The sequence below is a fragment of the Acomys russatus genome, chromosome 27 (assembly GCF_903995435.1).
Source record: "Acomys russatus chromosome 27, mAcoRus1.1, whole genome shotgun sequence".
In the NCBI taxonomy this organism is placed as follows: domain Eukaryota; kingdom Metazoa; phylum Chordata; class Mammalia; order Rodentia; family Muridae; genus Acomys; species Acomys russatus.
This window is the reverse complement of record NC_067163.1, coordinates 58010562-58026737: the sequence shown is the minus strand read 5'-3', so window position 1 is coordinate 58026737 and position 16176 is coordinate 58010562. Positions and strand designations below refer to the sequence as shown.

Below are 16176 nucleotides of genomic sequence, written 5' to 3'. Positions count from 1 at the left end.
GGGCTTCATGTCTTTGAAGGCAGAAGAGAGGAGGAAATGCCTTGGAGCTGGAGTTACGCAGTTGTGAGCCAGCGCGTGGTGCTGGGAATGCAACCCACATCCTCCACAAGGGCAGCCAGCGCTCTTAGCCACCGAGCCTTCTCTCCAGCCCGATTTATTTATTTGGTGGCCTTAACATCACTATGTAGACCAGGTTGGCCCAATATCTGCCTGCCTGTGCCTCTGCTTCCCCAGCACTGAGACCAAAGGCCTGCACCACCACATCTGGTGAGATTAGTCAAAATATATATTGTGTGTGTGGGCAACTGCTCTGCAACTGGGGACACTTGTGCTCGTATCTGATGTAGTGCTGGGAATGGGTCCTCTCTCAGAGCAGCAGGCGTCTCACCAGCTCCCACTGCAGCCCCATGTGGAAGAAAATGTCAGCCTCGACCAAGGCCAGAGGCCGCTCACACAGCCAGGCAGCACAGCACAGCACAGCACAGCATGTCCGCCCGACCAGCATGGGATGGCCATGTGAGTGCTCCCGGCCAGCATGGGATGGCCATGTGAGTGCTCATGTCTTGTCTGCACAAAAGCCACACGTCCTGGAGCATTTCTGCGTTTGGGTGTCCAACCTGCGTCACTCTCTTTGAGACAGGTCTTTCTGCGTAGCCCTGGCTGTCCCGGAACTCACTCTGTAGATCAGGCCGTCCCAGAACTTACTCTGTAGACCAGGCTGTCCCAGAGCCCACTCTGTAGACCAGGCTGGCCAGCTGCCCTGGCCTCTATCCTGAGTAGTGGGAAGATGGGTTGTCCCAGCAACCTGCCTTTTAAAAGCATTTCCCCCATGGAGAGGGGGAAGGATGCATTTTGGAAAGTGGGAAAAATACTCAACTGGTTTCTCTGTGATCATAAGAGAAGAGAGCTGGGGGTTCAGAGTGCTTGATGCTCCTACAGAGGCCTGGAGTTCAGTTCCCAGCACCATGTGGTGGCTCATGACCACTTATAACTCCAGGTCCAGGCACTTTCTTCTGACCTCCATGGGTACCAGGATGCAGTCAGTCATACATATTAAATACAAACCAAACCAAACCCGCCATCACCAACAGCAAAAAGATCTGTGTGACAGCTCACTGGGTGAAGGTGCTTGCTGCCAAGCCTGATGACCCAAATTCAGTGTGAAGAACACTGGTTGGAGGAAACAAATGACCTCTGACCTTTGATTGTACACCATGGATGCATGTGCACACACACAAAATACACAAAGAAAAGGCAAGTGTGCAGCACCCTGACGGCTCAGCAGCGAAGTGCACACAAGGCTCTTGTTGCTGAGCCAATGGGATGCCCTCTTCGGGGCCCTGCCAGCACCTGTACATATATGTATACCCGACACACAATTACAACAGACAGTCCGGCTGTGTCTCTCAATCCCTGAGGGGAAGGGCCCAGTGTGGACCTCAGTCTACCAGGCATAGGCTCTCTCTGCCACGAATCCATGCTCCCCGACTGAAAAAGGGATAGTCTCATGTTTTGTATTAAAATAGTTTATATTAATCATTCAAACTTCATTTTTTTTATACAATGAATGCATACATCGTGGGGGGGGGGGCTTGTGGATGCGGGGAGGGGCCGGAGGGGGGGCCTCTGCCAGCCACTGAATGATCTGGAAGGTTTCAGGCCTTTTACCTATAGCCGCCCTCCTGGACCACCCACAGGGGTGAGCTGCGTTTGCTGCCTCTGAACAAGGCCCCTGCAGCCTGAGGCCCCGTGGCCAGCTTCTCCTCGGCTGTGGCACCGCACAGCTTGAAGCAGGGCACACTCTGAGCATGGATGTGTACATACTGACAGCTGTGGCTTCCCCTGTGCCATCTAGGCCGGCATGTCAGCCTTGCTGAGGGGCGATGGCCAGCTCCAGGTCCTCCTGCTCCTGCTGCCGCAGCCTTGCCAGCCGCTCCTGTTCGGCTTTCTCGCTCTCTCGCTTGGCCCAGGCCAGCTGCTGCTCCTCATTGCCAAACTACAAAGGAAGATCGGACCAGTGAGAGAAGGACCCGTGCGGGCCTGACCTCACCCCGTGTGCAAAACAGCAAGGTGCCTCTGATGGGAGCGGCCAACTGGAGGTCTAGGCACCCACCCCAGCAGAGATGGCAGCCAGGCCTGTGCTGGAAGGTTCTAGCAGGCAGGTGCATCCTACAGCCTTTGCTCCTCTCCCTTCTTTGAAAACAGTGTCTCCTTATGTAGCTCACGTTGGCCTAGAACGATAGCCAACCCTCCTGCCTCAGCCACCCCCGAGGGCTGTCAACATTTCCATCCTCCTCAAGGCTACAGTCCCACTCTCCTGGCTGCCCTAGTCACTGCTTCACAGGGACATCAGTAGTCCCCGGAATCACCATCTTTTCCAGGGAATGCTGATATTTGTTTTGGTTTTTCGAGACAGGGTGTCCTAGACTTGCTTTGTAGACCAGGCTGGCCTCGAACTCACAGCAATCTGACAGCCTCTGCCTCCCGAGTGCTGGGGTTAAAGGTGTGCACCTCTACACCTCGCTGAACCCTATTTGTGACATTGGAGACAAGATTCCAGTCCTCCAGGGCAGAGAGACCCCAGCAGTGAGTGATAACACACAACTTCCCTGGGGACAGGAGAGCAGGGCACTGGGCAAGAAGCAACTCAGAATGATCTGTCAGTCAGCTGTCACCAGTAACTGAGAAGACAGTGGCCTGGTGACTTGGGAGGTTCCAGGTGGGAGAAATCAGGGCCACAGGGGACTCCAGGACAAGGCTGTGACTTCCCAGCCAGTGAAAGGAGCCCTACTGGAACATTACACAACTCTGCTGGGGTGTGAGGCCTCCTGGGAAGGGGTGGGGCCCAGGATCCCTCACAGGGACTCAGGAAGGAGAAAGATTAGGGGGCCCTGAGAGGTGGGGGTCCCCTCCCTGTCTCGGGGAAGAACAAATGCAGGTGGAAATGACTCCATGAGCTGCAGATGGGTGGCAGGACGAGGGCCCTCAGCCTCCACAGCCCAGATAGACCCTCAGTGCTGAGCACAAGTCCCCTCCCATACCCCACTCATCTCACAGAGACCTGTCTCAGGCACTTTGCAAGCACAACACACTTGGGCAGAGAGAAGTTTCCAGAAAGAGCATTTCTCAGTGGCTGACTGACTAGCCCTGGCTGGAGGTGCTTGGACTTGGCAGCATCTGGTTCTCTTATGTCATATAAGGGGCAAGAGCTGACCCTGGACCTGGAGTGTCCTTGGTGCCCCACAAACAGCAGCTTGGGTGCCGCTCCCTCTGCACTATCTCAGGGCCTGAAGTAGTTGCGAGGACTCCACCTCCCTCAGACACCTTCACCATTGAGAACGTGTGTCAACAAGTCAAAGATTTCTTTCTGAAGCCTCCTGCAAGTTAAGAAATGCCCCTGCATGGGGTATGTGGATATATATGCATGTTTGATCATGGAAGCATTTGAGAACCCAGCATAGCCAATCAGATGCTTGCCTGGCTTTCAAGGAAGCCTTGTACACAACAGCCAGCACCTCTGCTTAACACCCCTGACTGCTTCTAGGGGTGCACTCGCTGCCTGAGGCAGAAGGCTGCTTTGTAGGGGAGGGACCCTGGAAACCCATGCTGGCCCTGAATTCCCTGGGCCTCCAATGGGTACTACCATACCCTGGTAAGCAGAGGGCTTGCTAGGATGTAAAAAAGTCTTTTCTGTTGCTTTTAAGAAAAGTTCTCATGGTGGCGCACGCCTTTAGTCCCAGCACTTGGGAGGTAGAGATAGGTGGATCGCTGTGAGTTCAAGGCCAGCCTGGTCTACAAAGTGAGTCTAGGACATCCTCCCACAAACAAACAAACAAACAAACAAAAAAAAACCAAAAAAAAAAAAAAAAAAAAAAAAAAAAAAAGGAAAAAAAAAAAAAAAAAAAAAAAAAAAAAAAAAGAAAGAAAGAAAGAAAGAAAGAAAAATTCTCTCTATCCAGCTTAGGCTTCCCTTCAACTTGGAGACCTACTTACCTCTGCCTTGGGATTAAAGTGCTAGCTACCTTGTCCCCTCCGCTTCCCCCTTTTTTTCCTTGAGACACAGTCTCTTTATCTCTCTCTCTCTTTTTTTTTTTTTTTGGTTTTTCGAGACAGGGTTTCTCTGTGTAGCCTTGGCCATCCTGGACTCACTTTGTAGACCAGGCTGGCCTCGAACTCACAGCGATCCGCCTGGTCTCTTTATCTCTTTTGTTTGTTTTTTGAGACAGGGTTTCTCTGTTTAGCCCTGGATGTCATAGAACTAGCCCTGTAGACTAGGCTGGCCTCGAACTCATGGAGATCCATCCGCCTCTGCCTCTCGAGTGCTGGGATTACAGGCGTGTGCCACCAGGACCGGCTAAAGGCACAGTCTCTTGCAGTCCAGGCTGGACTTGAATCAGCTCAAGATGACCTTTAGCTCTTGACGTGACAGGCTTGACTTACAGGCTGGGGACGGAGCTCTGGTTTGCTAAGTGAGCACTACCCACTGAGCTGCTGCCACAGCCTGGAAGAGGAACCCAGCAACAGTGAGGAGGCACTGAGGGAAATCGTCCCTCACCAGAAACCTCTGTGCTTAGACAGCAGGTGCTGTCCTGCTTGTATGATATCAGTTTCTGGAAGCCCAAACCAACCAGGCTGTCTTCCATAGGTGATGACAGCTGGGCGTGGTGGCGTGCGCCTTTAATCCCAGCATTCCGGAGGCGGAGGCAGGGGCAGGTGGATCTCTGAATTTGAGGCCAGCCTGGTCTACAAAGCGAGTCCAGGATAGCCAGGGCTGCACAGAGACAGCTGGTCTTCAAAACTAAAACAAAACCCCATGGAGCCTGAGAAGCAGGATCATGGAGGGCTGTCCTGAGTCCTGGGAGGGCAGTGCATACGGCCCAGCAAGGGGAAAGGCCTACCAGGGTCCTGTCCCCACTGGGCACCCAGCACCAGAGAAGACCATGTGTGCTGAGGGAACACAGGGCCTCTCACAGTGTTGAAGGTACATACAAAAAGGCCACAGGCCAGGCAGGACTTGGCCTCCCATTGGGAGATGAGAGTCTTTAAATCAGAATTAAACTAGGTATGATGCAGTGCCTGACACCCCAGCACGCGGAAGCTACGAGTCTGAGACTGGCCTGGGTGAGTCCTTTCTCAGAACCCAAACAACAAACAGATAAACTTGAAAAATAAAACTGAAGCCTGTAACCGTTCTGGGACAACGGAGTCGTTAGCCCAGTCACAGCTCAGAACCTGGTGTTTACGACAAAACTGTGCAGGGGACCGGGGCACTCTGCTTGTTCAGGCGCAGGAAGTGAACTGGCTTTTCAGAAAGGCCACAGTCATTTCTCTACACTGTGGTTCAACTCACTACCACTCATGACAACCTGAACAGAGCTCCGGAGTCACGTGGCAACAGCTGTGCGCGGCTTGTTTGGTTTTTAAACGGATATTTTATTTTTGTAGCCCAGGCTCACTGGATCTCCTGACCCTCCTGCGTTCACCTGCCTAGCACTGAGATAAAAGGCCGGACATGGCTGGAGACGGGCTTGTGTTCTGCTCACTGCAGCAGCCCTGGCCTTGCTGGGTATAAGCTGCTGCTATTCAAGAAACTCAAGTGCTTTTGCCTCTGTCTCACTAATGACGCCACCTTTCTAAAGACACGCACTGCACTGTCAGCAGGGCTGCAGCGGCTGCAGCTCGCAGTAGTTACAGCTCCCCAGGGGCAACGGGTGACTACTACTTGTTATTTTTAGACAGTATCTCTCTGTGTGTCTCAGGCTTCAACCTGAGATGCTCCTGCCTCCGTCACCTAGCCTTAAACAATCCAAACTGCGCCACAGGACAACCATGCTCCACATACGTCAGGAATGGCGAGGGACGCCCCGGGCGTTTATTGTGCCCTGAGACAAAGGTTTTGTGTGCTTTGTTGTTCTGTGCCGGGGATGGAACTTAGTCATATGCAGGCTGTGTCAGGCCATCCCCAGCAGGCCACACTTCAGCCCTCCAGCTCTGTTGGATACCTGTGACCCCAGCAATGTAGGACAAGTGTAGCTTAGGGTCATGCTAGGCTAGAGGACAAGGTCCAGGCTTATTTCAAAGAAACAAAAGTAAGCAGAGTAGTTCTCAACGTCTCCACTGGCATCCCAGCAAGGAACTGCAAAAACACAAAGGACAGCTGTCGGGAAAACCTGAAGGGTGAGATGGATTACAGGGAGACACCCCGAGGTGGGCAGGGTGCTGAGGTGCTCTACAGACAGCCGAGCGCGGTGGGAAGAGCCCAGGCTGCTTCCAGGGAGGGCCTGCCGTCTACACACCATGCTTCTTTCTTCAGGGTAGCTGATAAATCAAACAGAGATCAGAAAAGTGGAGGCGGGGGGAGGAGGACTGTGGGGAGGGCAGGAGGATGCACTTGGGCAGGACCACCAAGCCTGGTACTCATGGACCTTTCTGGAAGTAGCAGATGGACTGGTCACAGTCCTGGGCAGGGCCTGCCTGCTCCGCCTCCACACGCAAGGAGCCAGTGTGGTGGCGCACAGAGTAGCAGGCTAGCCTGTGCTACACAGCAAGACACATCTCAAACAGACACTCAGCGAACAGAACAGTCTCTGAGGGGCACAGATCCCAAGCCACTGGGCACAGGACAGCACACTCCATGACACCATCCTGGGAGAAGTCTCCTCCCCGCAGCCCATTAAACCGTAGCTCTCGTCCTTATCCATGACCTACTTTCCTTACAGAAGCCAGTGCAGAATAAAAAACAAAAGTGTAGGTGGTTGGTGGGAGGCGCCAGCAGCAGCAGCAGCAGCAGCAGCAGGATCATGTCCATAGCTGCAGGGAGACCCCCACCCCCAAAGCAGCAGCAAGCGAGGCAGGAAGGCGGCCAAGGGAGGACTCAACTTACAGAGGTGAAGTCGGCAAAGCCGGAGGAAGAGGCCTTAGGAGGTTTAGCTGAAGAGGAGGGGGCAAATGGATCTTTGCCACTAAATGGATCCCCAAACCCCTTTTTATTTTGGAACGGGTCGCCGCTGTCAGCCCCGAGTGGCTGGAATGGGTCGGGGGACTCGGGGAAGGCTGAAGAACCCAGCTGGCTTACAGGTGGACTTTGACCTGGAAAGTTTAGGGGAAAAAAACAAAACAAAAACAAAAACAGAAAAGGAGGGAAAAAAGAAAAGAAACACAAGTTACTCACTATGACAGGCTGGGGTGCAGAGTGGGCCTGGTTATGTCTCGGGACAGTGGGGCATTCAGAGAAGGGTGGCCCTGGGGACTGTAGCACTTGTTATACCACGGAGCCATAGCCTATAATAACCTGGAGCAGAGGTGTAACATGGTCGTGAGCAGTGCTACAAGAGTGATTTAATTGTGTGAAGTTATCGTTAAGACAGGATCTCACGTAGCCCACACTGGGCCTTGAACTCATCTTTCTGCCTCAGCCTACCAAGTGATGGGGTGACAGGTGTGTGCCACACCTGGCCCAAGACCACTTTAGGGCACATACATGGACACAGACCCAGCAGCTACCTCTCCTATCTTGAATAGTTAAGGGCGCACATTGTTTTTGCAGAAAACGTGACTTTAGTTCCCAGGGATGCACGTTGTCACTGGCCCATTCCCTACAGTCGCTATGTGTCCATTCTAAGAAGAGTGGGACTGGCAGGCTGCTCTCACGTGTTAGTCAAGCCCCTCACACCTTTCCCATCACGATTGGGCGGAGAAACACACTAAAAACTAAGGACATCAAGGGGGGGACAGGAGCACTGCCTGGTGACAGGGCCTCGGGCAAAGCCTCCAACTCACTAGAGCACAGCGCATGACTGCAGGTGACAGAAGTTTGAAGCCCAGCCTGGCTCTTCCAGCACCCCTGCTTCCCAGACCAGGCCAGCTCGGCACCCTCCAGATGCTGTGCCTCTGCCTGGGCACCCAGTGTGGCTGAGAAAGCCGCCCAAGGGTCAGGTCAGCATAGCTCCCTGGTGCTAACGGAACTTCCCACACTGGCTCTCATGGTTTCAAAGTCATCATTCAGAAAGAAACTAGAGCGGTTGACCCTGGACACCTGGTTGTGGGGACAGTACACCTGAATCCATGACACTTGCCTTCAGACAATCAGAAGCAGCACATGGCCTGAGCCATTGCAAGCGCCAGCATGAAGGAGAGAGGCAGCCTGCTTTGGCCTGTGTGGGGGACAGCACTCATGCCCAGCCTCCCTGCTCTGGCCCTTGTGGGGGACAGCCTCCTACCCCAACTTCTGGGCTTCCAGCTGTCTAGGCCTCCTAGGGCTCATGGAAGGAAAGTTCTCAGGCCTAGTTGGTCTCAATTTCCCCATTTGTGGTACAGAGATGGAGACTGGGGCGCTGCCAGTGGGTGATGCTCGGCAGCTGTTTGGTGCCTGTGCCCGGCACGTGCCTGATGGAGCTCCGGCTGCAGCTCTCTTCTGGACATGCCAGTGGCAGCTGGGCCTGACAGCTGTAAAGTGCAATAGGCGGGTTCCAGGCTATGTCACAGCTTAACTTAGGCCAGAGGTGTGGCACCACGAGAAATAAGTTTCATATCACAGTGACCTGGTGCCACCATCAAGAAACAAGAGCCCGACACAGTAGCCAAGGGCTCCTGCAGCTGCTACAATGCCACACTTCACACACTCAATCTGCAGTGGGACCCCTGACACGAGGGCACAGCAGATGGCCACAGGCAGAGCCTAGCAAACTTCTCTGCACTCTTCTTTCAGGCTGCTGTTTTCCTTAAAAAAAAAAAAAAGAAAAAAAGAAAAAAAGAAAAAGGCAGGGTCTTACATGTAGACCAGGCTGGCCTAGAATGCACTACTTCAGTCCTGGGACTGAAGGCAGGAACCACCACACCCTGCCTCCCTTTAGGTTTCTGCCCAGGACATGGTCATAGACCTGGAGACCTGGCTCCATGAAGCAGTCCCGACCCCTGTGGCTTCAACACCTACCTCTCTCCCACTCCCAAATACCTGTGATGCTCTCTCTGGCCTCCTGCCAGCCTCCAGCAGGGCCACTCACCAGAGATGAGGGAGCAGGCAGGCAGCAGAGACTGGGGAGGCTCACAAGGCACCAATCAATACATTTTGGTACAGGGACAGGCTCTGTCTGTTGCCGTGGGCCTCTCTCCCCAGTCCCCAGACTGCTGGGAACATAAGTGTAAGCACAGCCTATGTGCCTGGAGCCCCAGACTGCTGGGAATGTAAGTGTTAAGCACAGCCTATGTGCCCTGAGCTCCAGACTGCTGGGAACCCAGGCAAAGGGAGAGAGGCATGGGAGAGGTGCTTGTCCTCACTGCTCACTGTCTCTACAACTGTCATCACAAGCAAACACCTCCTGCCAGGGGTCCTGCCACAGAGACCTCTGTAGTAAAGTTTTGGTTTCTTTGTAAACTCAGCTATGTTATGTAAATGATTTTGTTTTAATCCCAAGTATGGGATATGGGACTGCCTTACTTATCCACAGCTGATAACCTGCCGCTCAGCTCATTGAGGGGTGTGGTCTTTGCCAGCTGGAGGTAGTTTAACCTGAGAGGGTATAAATACCAGAGCCAAGAGAGGCTCAGGAGAGGATGCTCCGGGAGAGGAAGGCATGCTTCCAGGGGGCGATGGGAGCTGCTGTGTTTGCTGGGTAGCCTGACGACCTTAACCAGCAGAACTAAGTCTAAAGAGGTCTACGTCCCCTGACCTTTCTAACCTGTATCTCCTACCTAGGGTCATGGGGTGGGGAAGGAGGTAGAGGCATTAAGGAGCCCCAAATAAACTACAGACCTGCCCAGCACCGCAGCATATACACCATCTCACCTGTCGTCTGCCTGGGCCCTTCCTCCCATCTGCACAGCCCATCTATGTTCAGGGTCACCCTGTGGCGGTTACTCCAGTGCCCACTCGTTGCCTGGGTTAGTACCTCCCCATGACTAAAGCTCAGTGGCTAGATCACTCACTTCGTGCTTCTCCCGGCTGGAACCTCGCTCCCCATCCTCGGGCGCCAACCAGGAGGCAGGAGGGAGGGCTGGTGCAGTTGATTGAATGTGGCCCTCCATAGCATAGAACCTGCATTTCCCAGGTACCCGAGCATAAGAGCAGCTGAGGACCACACACAATTTTCCTCTGGCCTTCTGCAGCAACCCCAAACCTGGGCACTCTCAAATCAGATGCCATCTTGTGCTATGATGGTTTCTGAAATCCATCCCCACCATACACAAACACCATGCCTGTGCAGGCCTAGTACTAAGCCAGCAGCGGGGCCAGCAGGACCCGGGAGGAGCGCGGATCTCCACCCAGCCTGTTTCCTGCTATCACCTGTCTGTGTATCCTATCATCAAGTCCTCAGTTGGAAGTCCTGAGCCCAGCTATGCAGAGTAGGTCACTATTAGAAACAGGGTTCCTTTGTTTGGTCTTGGGGGAAGGGTCTCATGTAGCCTTCACCATGCCATGTACACTGCCCAGTGCTTGGTAGGCTGAGGCAGGACTGAGTCTGTGTCGTGTAGCAGCGCATAGTCTGCCTGCTTCACAGAATAAGAAAGGGCTGGGTGCTAGCTCAGCCTGGAATAAACCCCCGGATTTCACTCCCTTCCTCAGGGACTGATTCTGGCACAGGGAAGCTGGAGGTTGAGACCAGCCTGGGTTATGTGAGACTCTGTCTCAAAACAAACAAACAACAATTCAACAGTAAAAAATTAAGACCAGGACATTTGTCATAGGGTGTGGCAATGCTGAGCAGAAATAGAGGTGATTAGCCACTTCTGAACCTCTCTCATCTTTCTGATGAAGAGCTCTTTATCCCACAGCTTGGAGAATTAAACAACAAGAAGTCTTGCTGGGAGAGGCAGCCAGAAATCCAGCCTGCTGCAGCCACGTGAGGCTGAGGCTTCTGAGGGCACAGAGGTGATCCGAGAAGTCTCTCACACCATGACTCGCTGCAGCTGAAACCGTTACTTAGAAATTGCGACTGCACTCACGAAACCCGCCTGCAGCAACTGTTGCCTTTTGTTTTCAGAGGAGGGAAACGGTTCTCTCTCAGGTGCCTGTTTTGTTTTGGGTGTTTTTTTGTTTTTTGTTTTTCGAGGCAGGGTTTCTCTGTGCAGCCCTGGCTGTCCTGTTGGAATCACTTTGTAGACCAGGCTGGCCTGAACTCTCACAGATCCACCAGCCTCTGCCTCCAGAGTGCTGGGATTAAAGGCTTGTGCCCTGCGCACCTGTTTTTATGTGCTTGCAAGCAACGTGTGCAGGCGTTGCAGGTCTCTGCCTCTCGCAGTTTGGTGTGGCCCCAGATCGTACACGGGGCTTGAGCAATGAAGGAAGCCCCGGGCCATGGCTTCCCACTTGGCAACCTGAGTTATTTTTGGTGGCTGTATTGTTTCAAGGCTGGGTCTAGTTCCTGCTTTTATGTAACCACTTCTGCTAACTCCTTAATCGCTTTCTCTATTTTCTGAAGTGAAGCCCATCCTGAGTGTGACAAAGCCAATCTGTCTACCCAGCCTAGGAAGCTCTGGGGACATGAGTATGGAGAGATGGCTATGGAGAAGGGATCAGAATAAACTAAAAAAGGCTGAGGTCTGAGGACAGTATGGGCTACATACTGAGGTGGGACCTCAAAGACACAACAGGGGACGGGCTAAGTAGACAGAGCCAGCTGCCTCCAAGCCTGCTCACCAGAGTCTGATCTCCAAAGGTCACATGATGGAGGAACTAACTCCTGACAGTTTCCCTGACAGCCACCTGTGTGCCACTAACACATGCACACGCAGAAGCAAATAAATCTAGTAAACCAAACAAAGAAAAGAGAGAAAACAAAGTTCTTAAGGTTATAATAATGACAGTAATAATAATAAAAAAATAATTATTTGGCCAGGCACGGGGAATCTCTGAGTTTGAGGCCAGCCAGGGACTGGCTCTGACACAGCCATTGAGACCTCCTCTCAAAATAACAACGAAAGATTCACACGACAACTTAGCAGGTCGGTGCCCAGTGGGGCAGCCCATGCCCCGGCCCTGGCCCTAGCCCGCTGCACTGGCTGAGGGGACTGAAGAGGCACAGCAGGCCCTGTGTGGAAACCACAGCAGTTTCAACAGCCGCCCGAGCGGTGTACCGAAACCACACACAGCACTGACTTCGGCAAAAACAACACGAACTCCATGGTTTACCACAGCGCACTCTGCTAAAAAAAATTACTCAGTGGCCAGCCCCACCCTGGTAGGAATTTCTTTAATTTTTCTATCTCTCGGGTTTCCGAGGCTGTTTGTCTCCTCATCACACAGAGCCAGCACACCCAGAGACTACAGGGTAGGAAGGTGTCTGCCCCTTTCCCAGCTTGCTTTTCAGAGATTTCCCTAAGCAGGGAACCAGGCTCAGAAAATGCATCAGAATCTCCAGTCAGTCCTGAAAGGGTTAGCTCTCTGCATTCAACAGGCTGATGCAGAAGGACAGACAGAGGTCTGGGGTCCAGGGCCTCTAGAAGTCTGGTTAAGAACATCAGTACTGGGCCTGTGGCTCATGTGTGCCAGCACTCAGCCCTGGGCGCTAACCAGCACCACACACATATGGAATAGTGTCCAACTCTAACCTCAGCACTCTGAAGGCTGAGTGAGGCAGGAGGATCATGAATCCCAGCCAAGCCGGCCTGGGCTAGGGTGAGAGGCGCTGCTGTAAAATGGGGTGGGGGGAACTCAAGTAAAACAGAGCACAAGCAGGAGAGAGCCTGTGCTCGTTCCTGTGAGACCCTGAGCGCTGTTGACACGATTCACTGCTGCTCTTAAAAAATGCAGATGGGAGATAAATACAGGAAAAACACCCTCAAAAGACAACCAGAAAAACAAAGACTAAAGGTTTGTGGTCAGGGCAGCTGCCCCACCCAAGCCATTACCCTCTGCAACCCAGGACGCTCCCACACTACTGCGCACCCTGACACGGGCACCCACATAACTGCCAAGTGTCCTAGAGGGCACACACCTTCAGTGTCCTTTACCCTCAACAGCACCAGCTGCTCACACACTGCCAGGCTTCTGGGAGTCCCTCTGTTGGGAACTGCGTGAGGGACACCACACCAGAGCAGGGCACCAGGAGGCCACTGGGGATCTGTTTCATCCCTTCTGTTCTGGTCTGCCAGCAACAAAGACTGAGCAGAGGACAAAGAGAGAAATCAGATTGCCTGACTCAAACTTTCAACTGTTATGAGAAAGGTGTCCTTTCCGATCACATCTCTGTTCTCTCACTGCCTTGTTCTGACAGCCTTGGTGCTCAGGCCCCTGTTTGCAGGCAGTAGTCCGGCAGCCCAGGCAGATCAGAGCGCATCAGAGCAGCACAGCCCAGGAGATAAAAATCTGAGGTCCCGGAGCACAGCACGATGCTGACATTTCCCACCAAAAATATTTACCAATTTTTGAGAAGACCGGTTTGGCACACTGGAGGGGACAGGATGAGGTTTAGGTTTGAGCTGAGGAGAAAAGCTGAATAAATATTTGTTAGCCCCACCTGTGCTGACTGTTTCTGCCTGTTGTGAAGTGGGCAGGGGTCATGGGATCTCTGGGTGGCAGGCAGGGTGAACATGGTGTCACTCCATCATGGGAAGGAAAGGATGCGGCAACTTGTTCTGCATCCACAAAAGGCAAACATGTAGAGTGAGAAAAACACTTCTCTTTTAGTTTTCACGGCTGTTAGGATCTCTGACAAGAACTGGCAAAGGAGGTGGCATCAGCCTACAGAAGCAGGCTGAGGGCAGGGCTGACATACCTGCCCTGTGTTCTGTCACTGTTTTTGGTGTTTCTGAGATAGGGTTTCACTCTGTAGCAGTGGGATCTTGTGCCCCATAGGCTGGGATCACAGGCACAAGCTACCATGCCTGCACCTGTCAGTCTTCACTGCGCAGCAATGGAGATAGGTCTTCCACTACACTCCGAGAAGCCACACCTGTTCTTTCACAGCACCTTTGACGCGGTCCCTGTTTGAGTGGGCGTCTGGGGAGATGATATCTGCATCGACGCCAGGCGGCTGGAGAGCCCTAGGTGCTTGCCCTGCATAGCTAGGGGGGCTGCTAGGGCCCCCCACTTTGTTCCTCCCTACAGGGTGCCAACATAGCTAGAATGCTACTTCTGCAAAGGGCAGGGAGACGCCATCCCACATCTAACGAAGTCACCAGACTGTGCTGTCTGCAATGGGAATGCATGCCCTGTGGTGGGAAAGGTCACAGGCCATGAAGGGTTTTTGGGGGGAGGGTTCTACTTGGCTCTTTATGGTTTGATCTCTCAAGCTGTGAGTGACCACACTAAGCCTACCATAGGGGTGAGGAGGCTGTCCCTGGAGCCCCAGCCTCAGTCCTATTGGTGAGCCAAGGGCAGGATTTGCTCCTGCCCACTCACTCCTACAGAGGTCACGCAGAAAGCCCTGCCTCTCTCGGCTTCAATCCTGTAGGTCCTTAAGAACCTCTACTGTCTGGATGCTGGGCTACCCCTGGAGAGGCAGTGACACAGTACTGAATATCAGATAACCGTCACAGGACACACACTGGGTCCACCGTGCGCAGTGCAGAGGGTGGTGTGCAGTACTTCTACTTTCAAACTGTTGTGCTACCTCTGCCCTGACAGCAGCGGCTCGCAGTCCACTGACAGCCGCTGGAGAAGCATGGGTTCCCCACAGCCTGGGAAGCAGCCCTTCCAGCACACAGGTGCCTCCCCAGCCAGCAGCCACAGCAGCCACTGGTTGCTATACCGGCCCTGGGACAGATCCTCTGGGGGTGCCTTGACAACAGCAAGGCAGTGGGTGCCCTGAGTGAGTGTGGGGTAGGGGTGGGGCTGCTTGGGTGCCTTCTGTCCATCTGGCTGCTAACAAACGCCAGAATCTTCCTGAAATGGAACATGCATGTCCCGTTCTAAACTCCCCAGTGTACCCAATACATTATCTCTTTGCTGCCATCGTGGGAACGGAATTAAAGTAGTTACGTTCAGGGCAGAGGTGCTAACCACAGGCTCAGATGGCAACACCATTTGACAATACGCAGTAACAAGGGCCCTGGGCATGGACAGGACGGCCAGTACCAGGGTCCAGATGAGCAGGCCCCATCCTCTTCCTAGGAGCACACAGGATTGACTGCGTACAACCCTAGAACAGGCCCTGTGCCTGTGCCCTGACTTTTTGCTTCTGCTTTGGAAGGGGCATCAAATCAATACAAGGCTGGAGCACTCTCCTGTAGCCTGAGTGAGGGCTGCACTGTGGAGGGCACTGTGGGGAAGGAGCAAAGAGCAGCCATGACCTTATCCCCTCAGTGCATCTGACCGTGGAGAGAGGTGGAGAGGTCATGAGCAGTAATAAAGATGCTCATTCACTTGGGGAGAGGTTAAAGGTGACTGGCTGGTGAGTGGGTGCCGCAGGGGCAGCGGGCAGGTTCTGCTGGGAGCCGCAGGGCAGCGCTGGCAGGAAGTGGCAGCAGGGTGGGGCCCGCCAGGATCCCGCTATCTCAGGCAACCCAATCACTGACGCCCACACAGTCGTTTCCTGCACTTAAAAAAATCTGTTTCTCTCTTTGCAAATCAACAACTTTTACCTAGAAACTTCAGCGGTGAGTTCTGACTGATCTCCATCTCCGTCCGTTGCAGAAAATACACCACTGTTTACCTGGGGGAGGTGCGAGCTCACTCCAACTGGGAGGTTTCAGGGCTGGTTTGTGTGTCTGAAAGCAATCGGTTGCCTTAGTCCCAGACAGACACTGCAGGTTATTCTATACCTTGACAGACCTTGCTAGAAAAGCTATCCACGCACGAGAATTTACGCTTTCAAAACACCCAACTGTGTGCAACTTACAGCACACACAGTGTGGCTTCAGGAAGAGAACTGTACCCTCAGCATCAGGCTGCTGCCAACGCAGGTCCCTCAGCTGCTGACAGCAGTGGTGACTGCCTGGAGGCTGGCGGGTGGGGGTGGGGGACGCGGGACAGGCACAGAGATGGACGGAGCTGATCTCTGTGAGCAGAAAGGGACCTGACACCGAGACAGAACAGAACAGCAGAAGGCAGTGCATAATTACATGTCACCCAGACCCAAACCGACACTCACCCTGGGTGATAACCTTCAGGCTTTTAAGGTGGAATCCTAAACAACAGCACTTTTCAACAGAAAACACTTCTCATTTGGGTCAGGTCCAGGTGATTGCCTGTGGCGAAAGGTGCCGGTGTCCTGGGCCCAGTATATGGGGATGATTGTG

General features: G+C 53.3%; 1 protein-coding gene across 6 annotated transcripts in view; it reads right to left on the bottom strand.

The window, feature by feature from the left end:
• Positions 1–1622: 1622 nt before the first annotated feature.
• Positions 1623–16176, bottom strand: part of Eps15l1 (epidermal growth factor receptor pathway substrate 15 like 1) — an 80682-nt gene continuing 66128 nt past the window's right edge. For 2 of the 6 annotated variants that reach the window (XM_051169417.1, XM_051169418.1), the window contains exons 24-25: positions 6884–7089; positions 1623–1996 (exon numbers count right to left, since the gene is read on the bottom strand). In XM_051169417.1, the coding sequence (XP_051025374.1) occupies positions 1865–1996; positions 6884–7089 (338 nt within the window). In that variant the 3' untranslated portion in view covers positions 1623–1864. Of the gene's footprint in view, positions 1997–6874; positions 7090–16176 lie in introns of those variants that run through there. The other 4 variants (XM_051169421.1, XM_051169420.1, XM_051169419.1 and 1 more) reach the window with 4 other exon arrangements.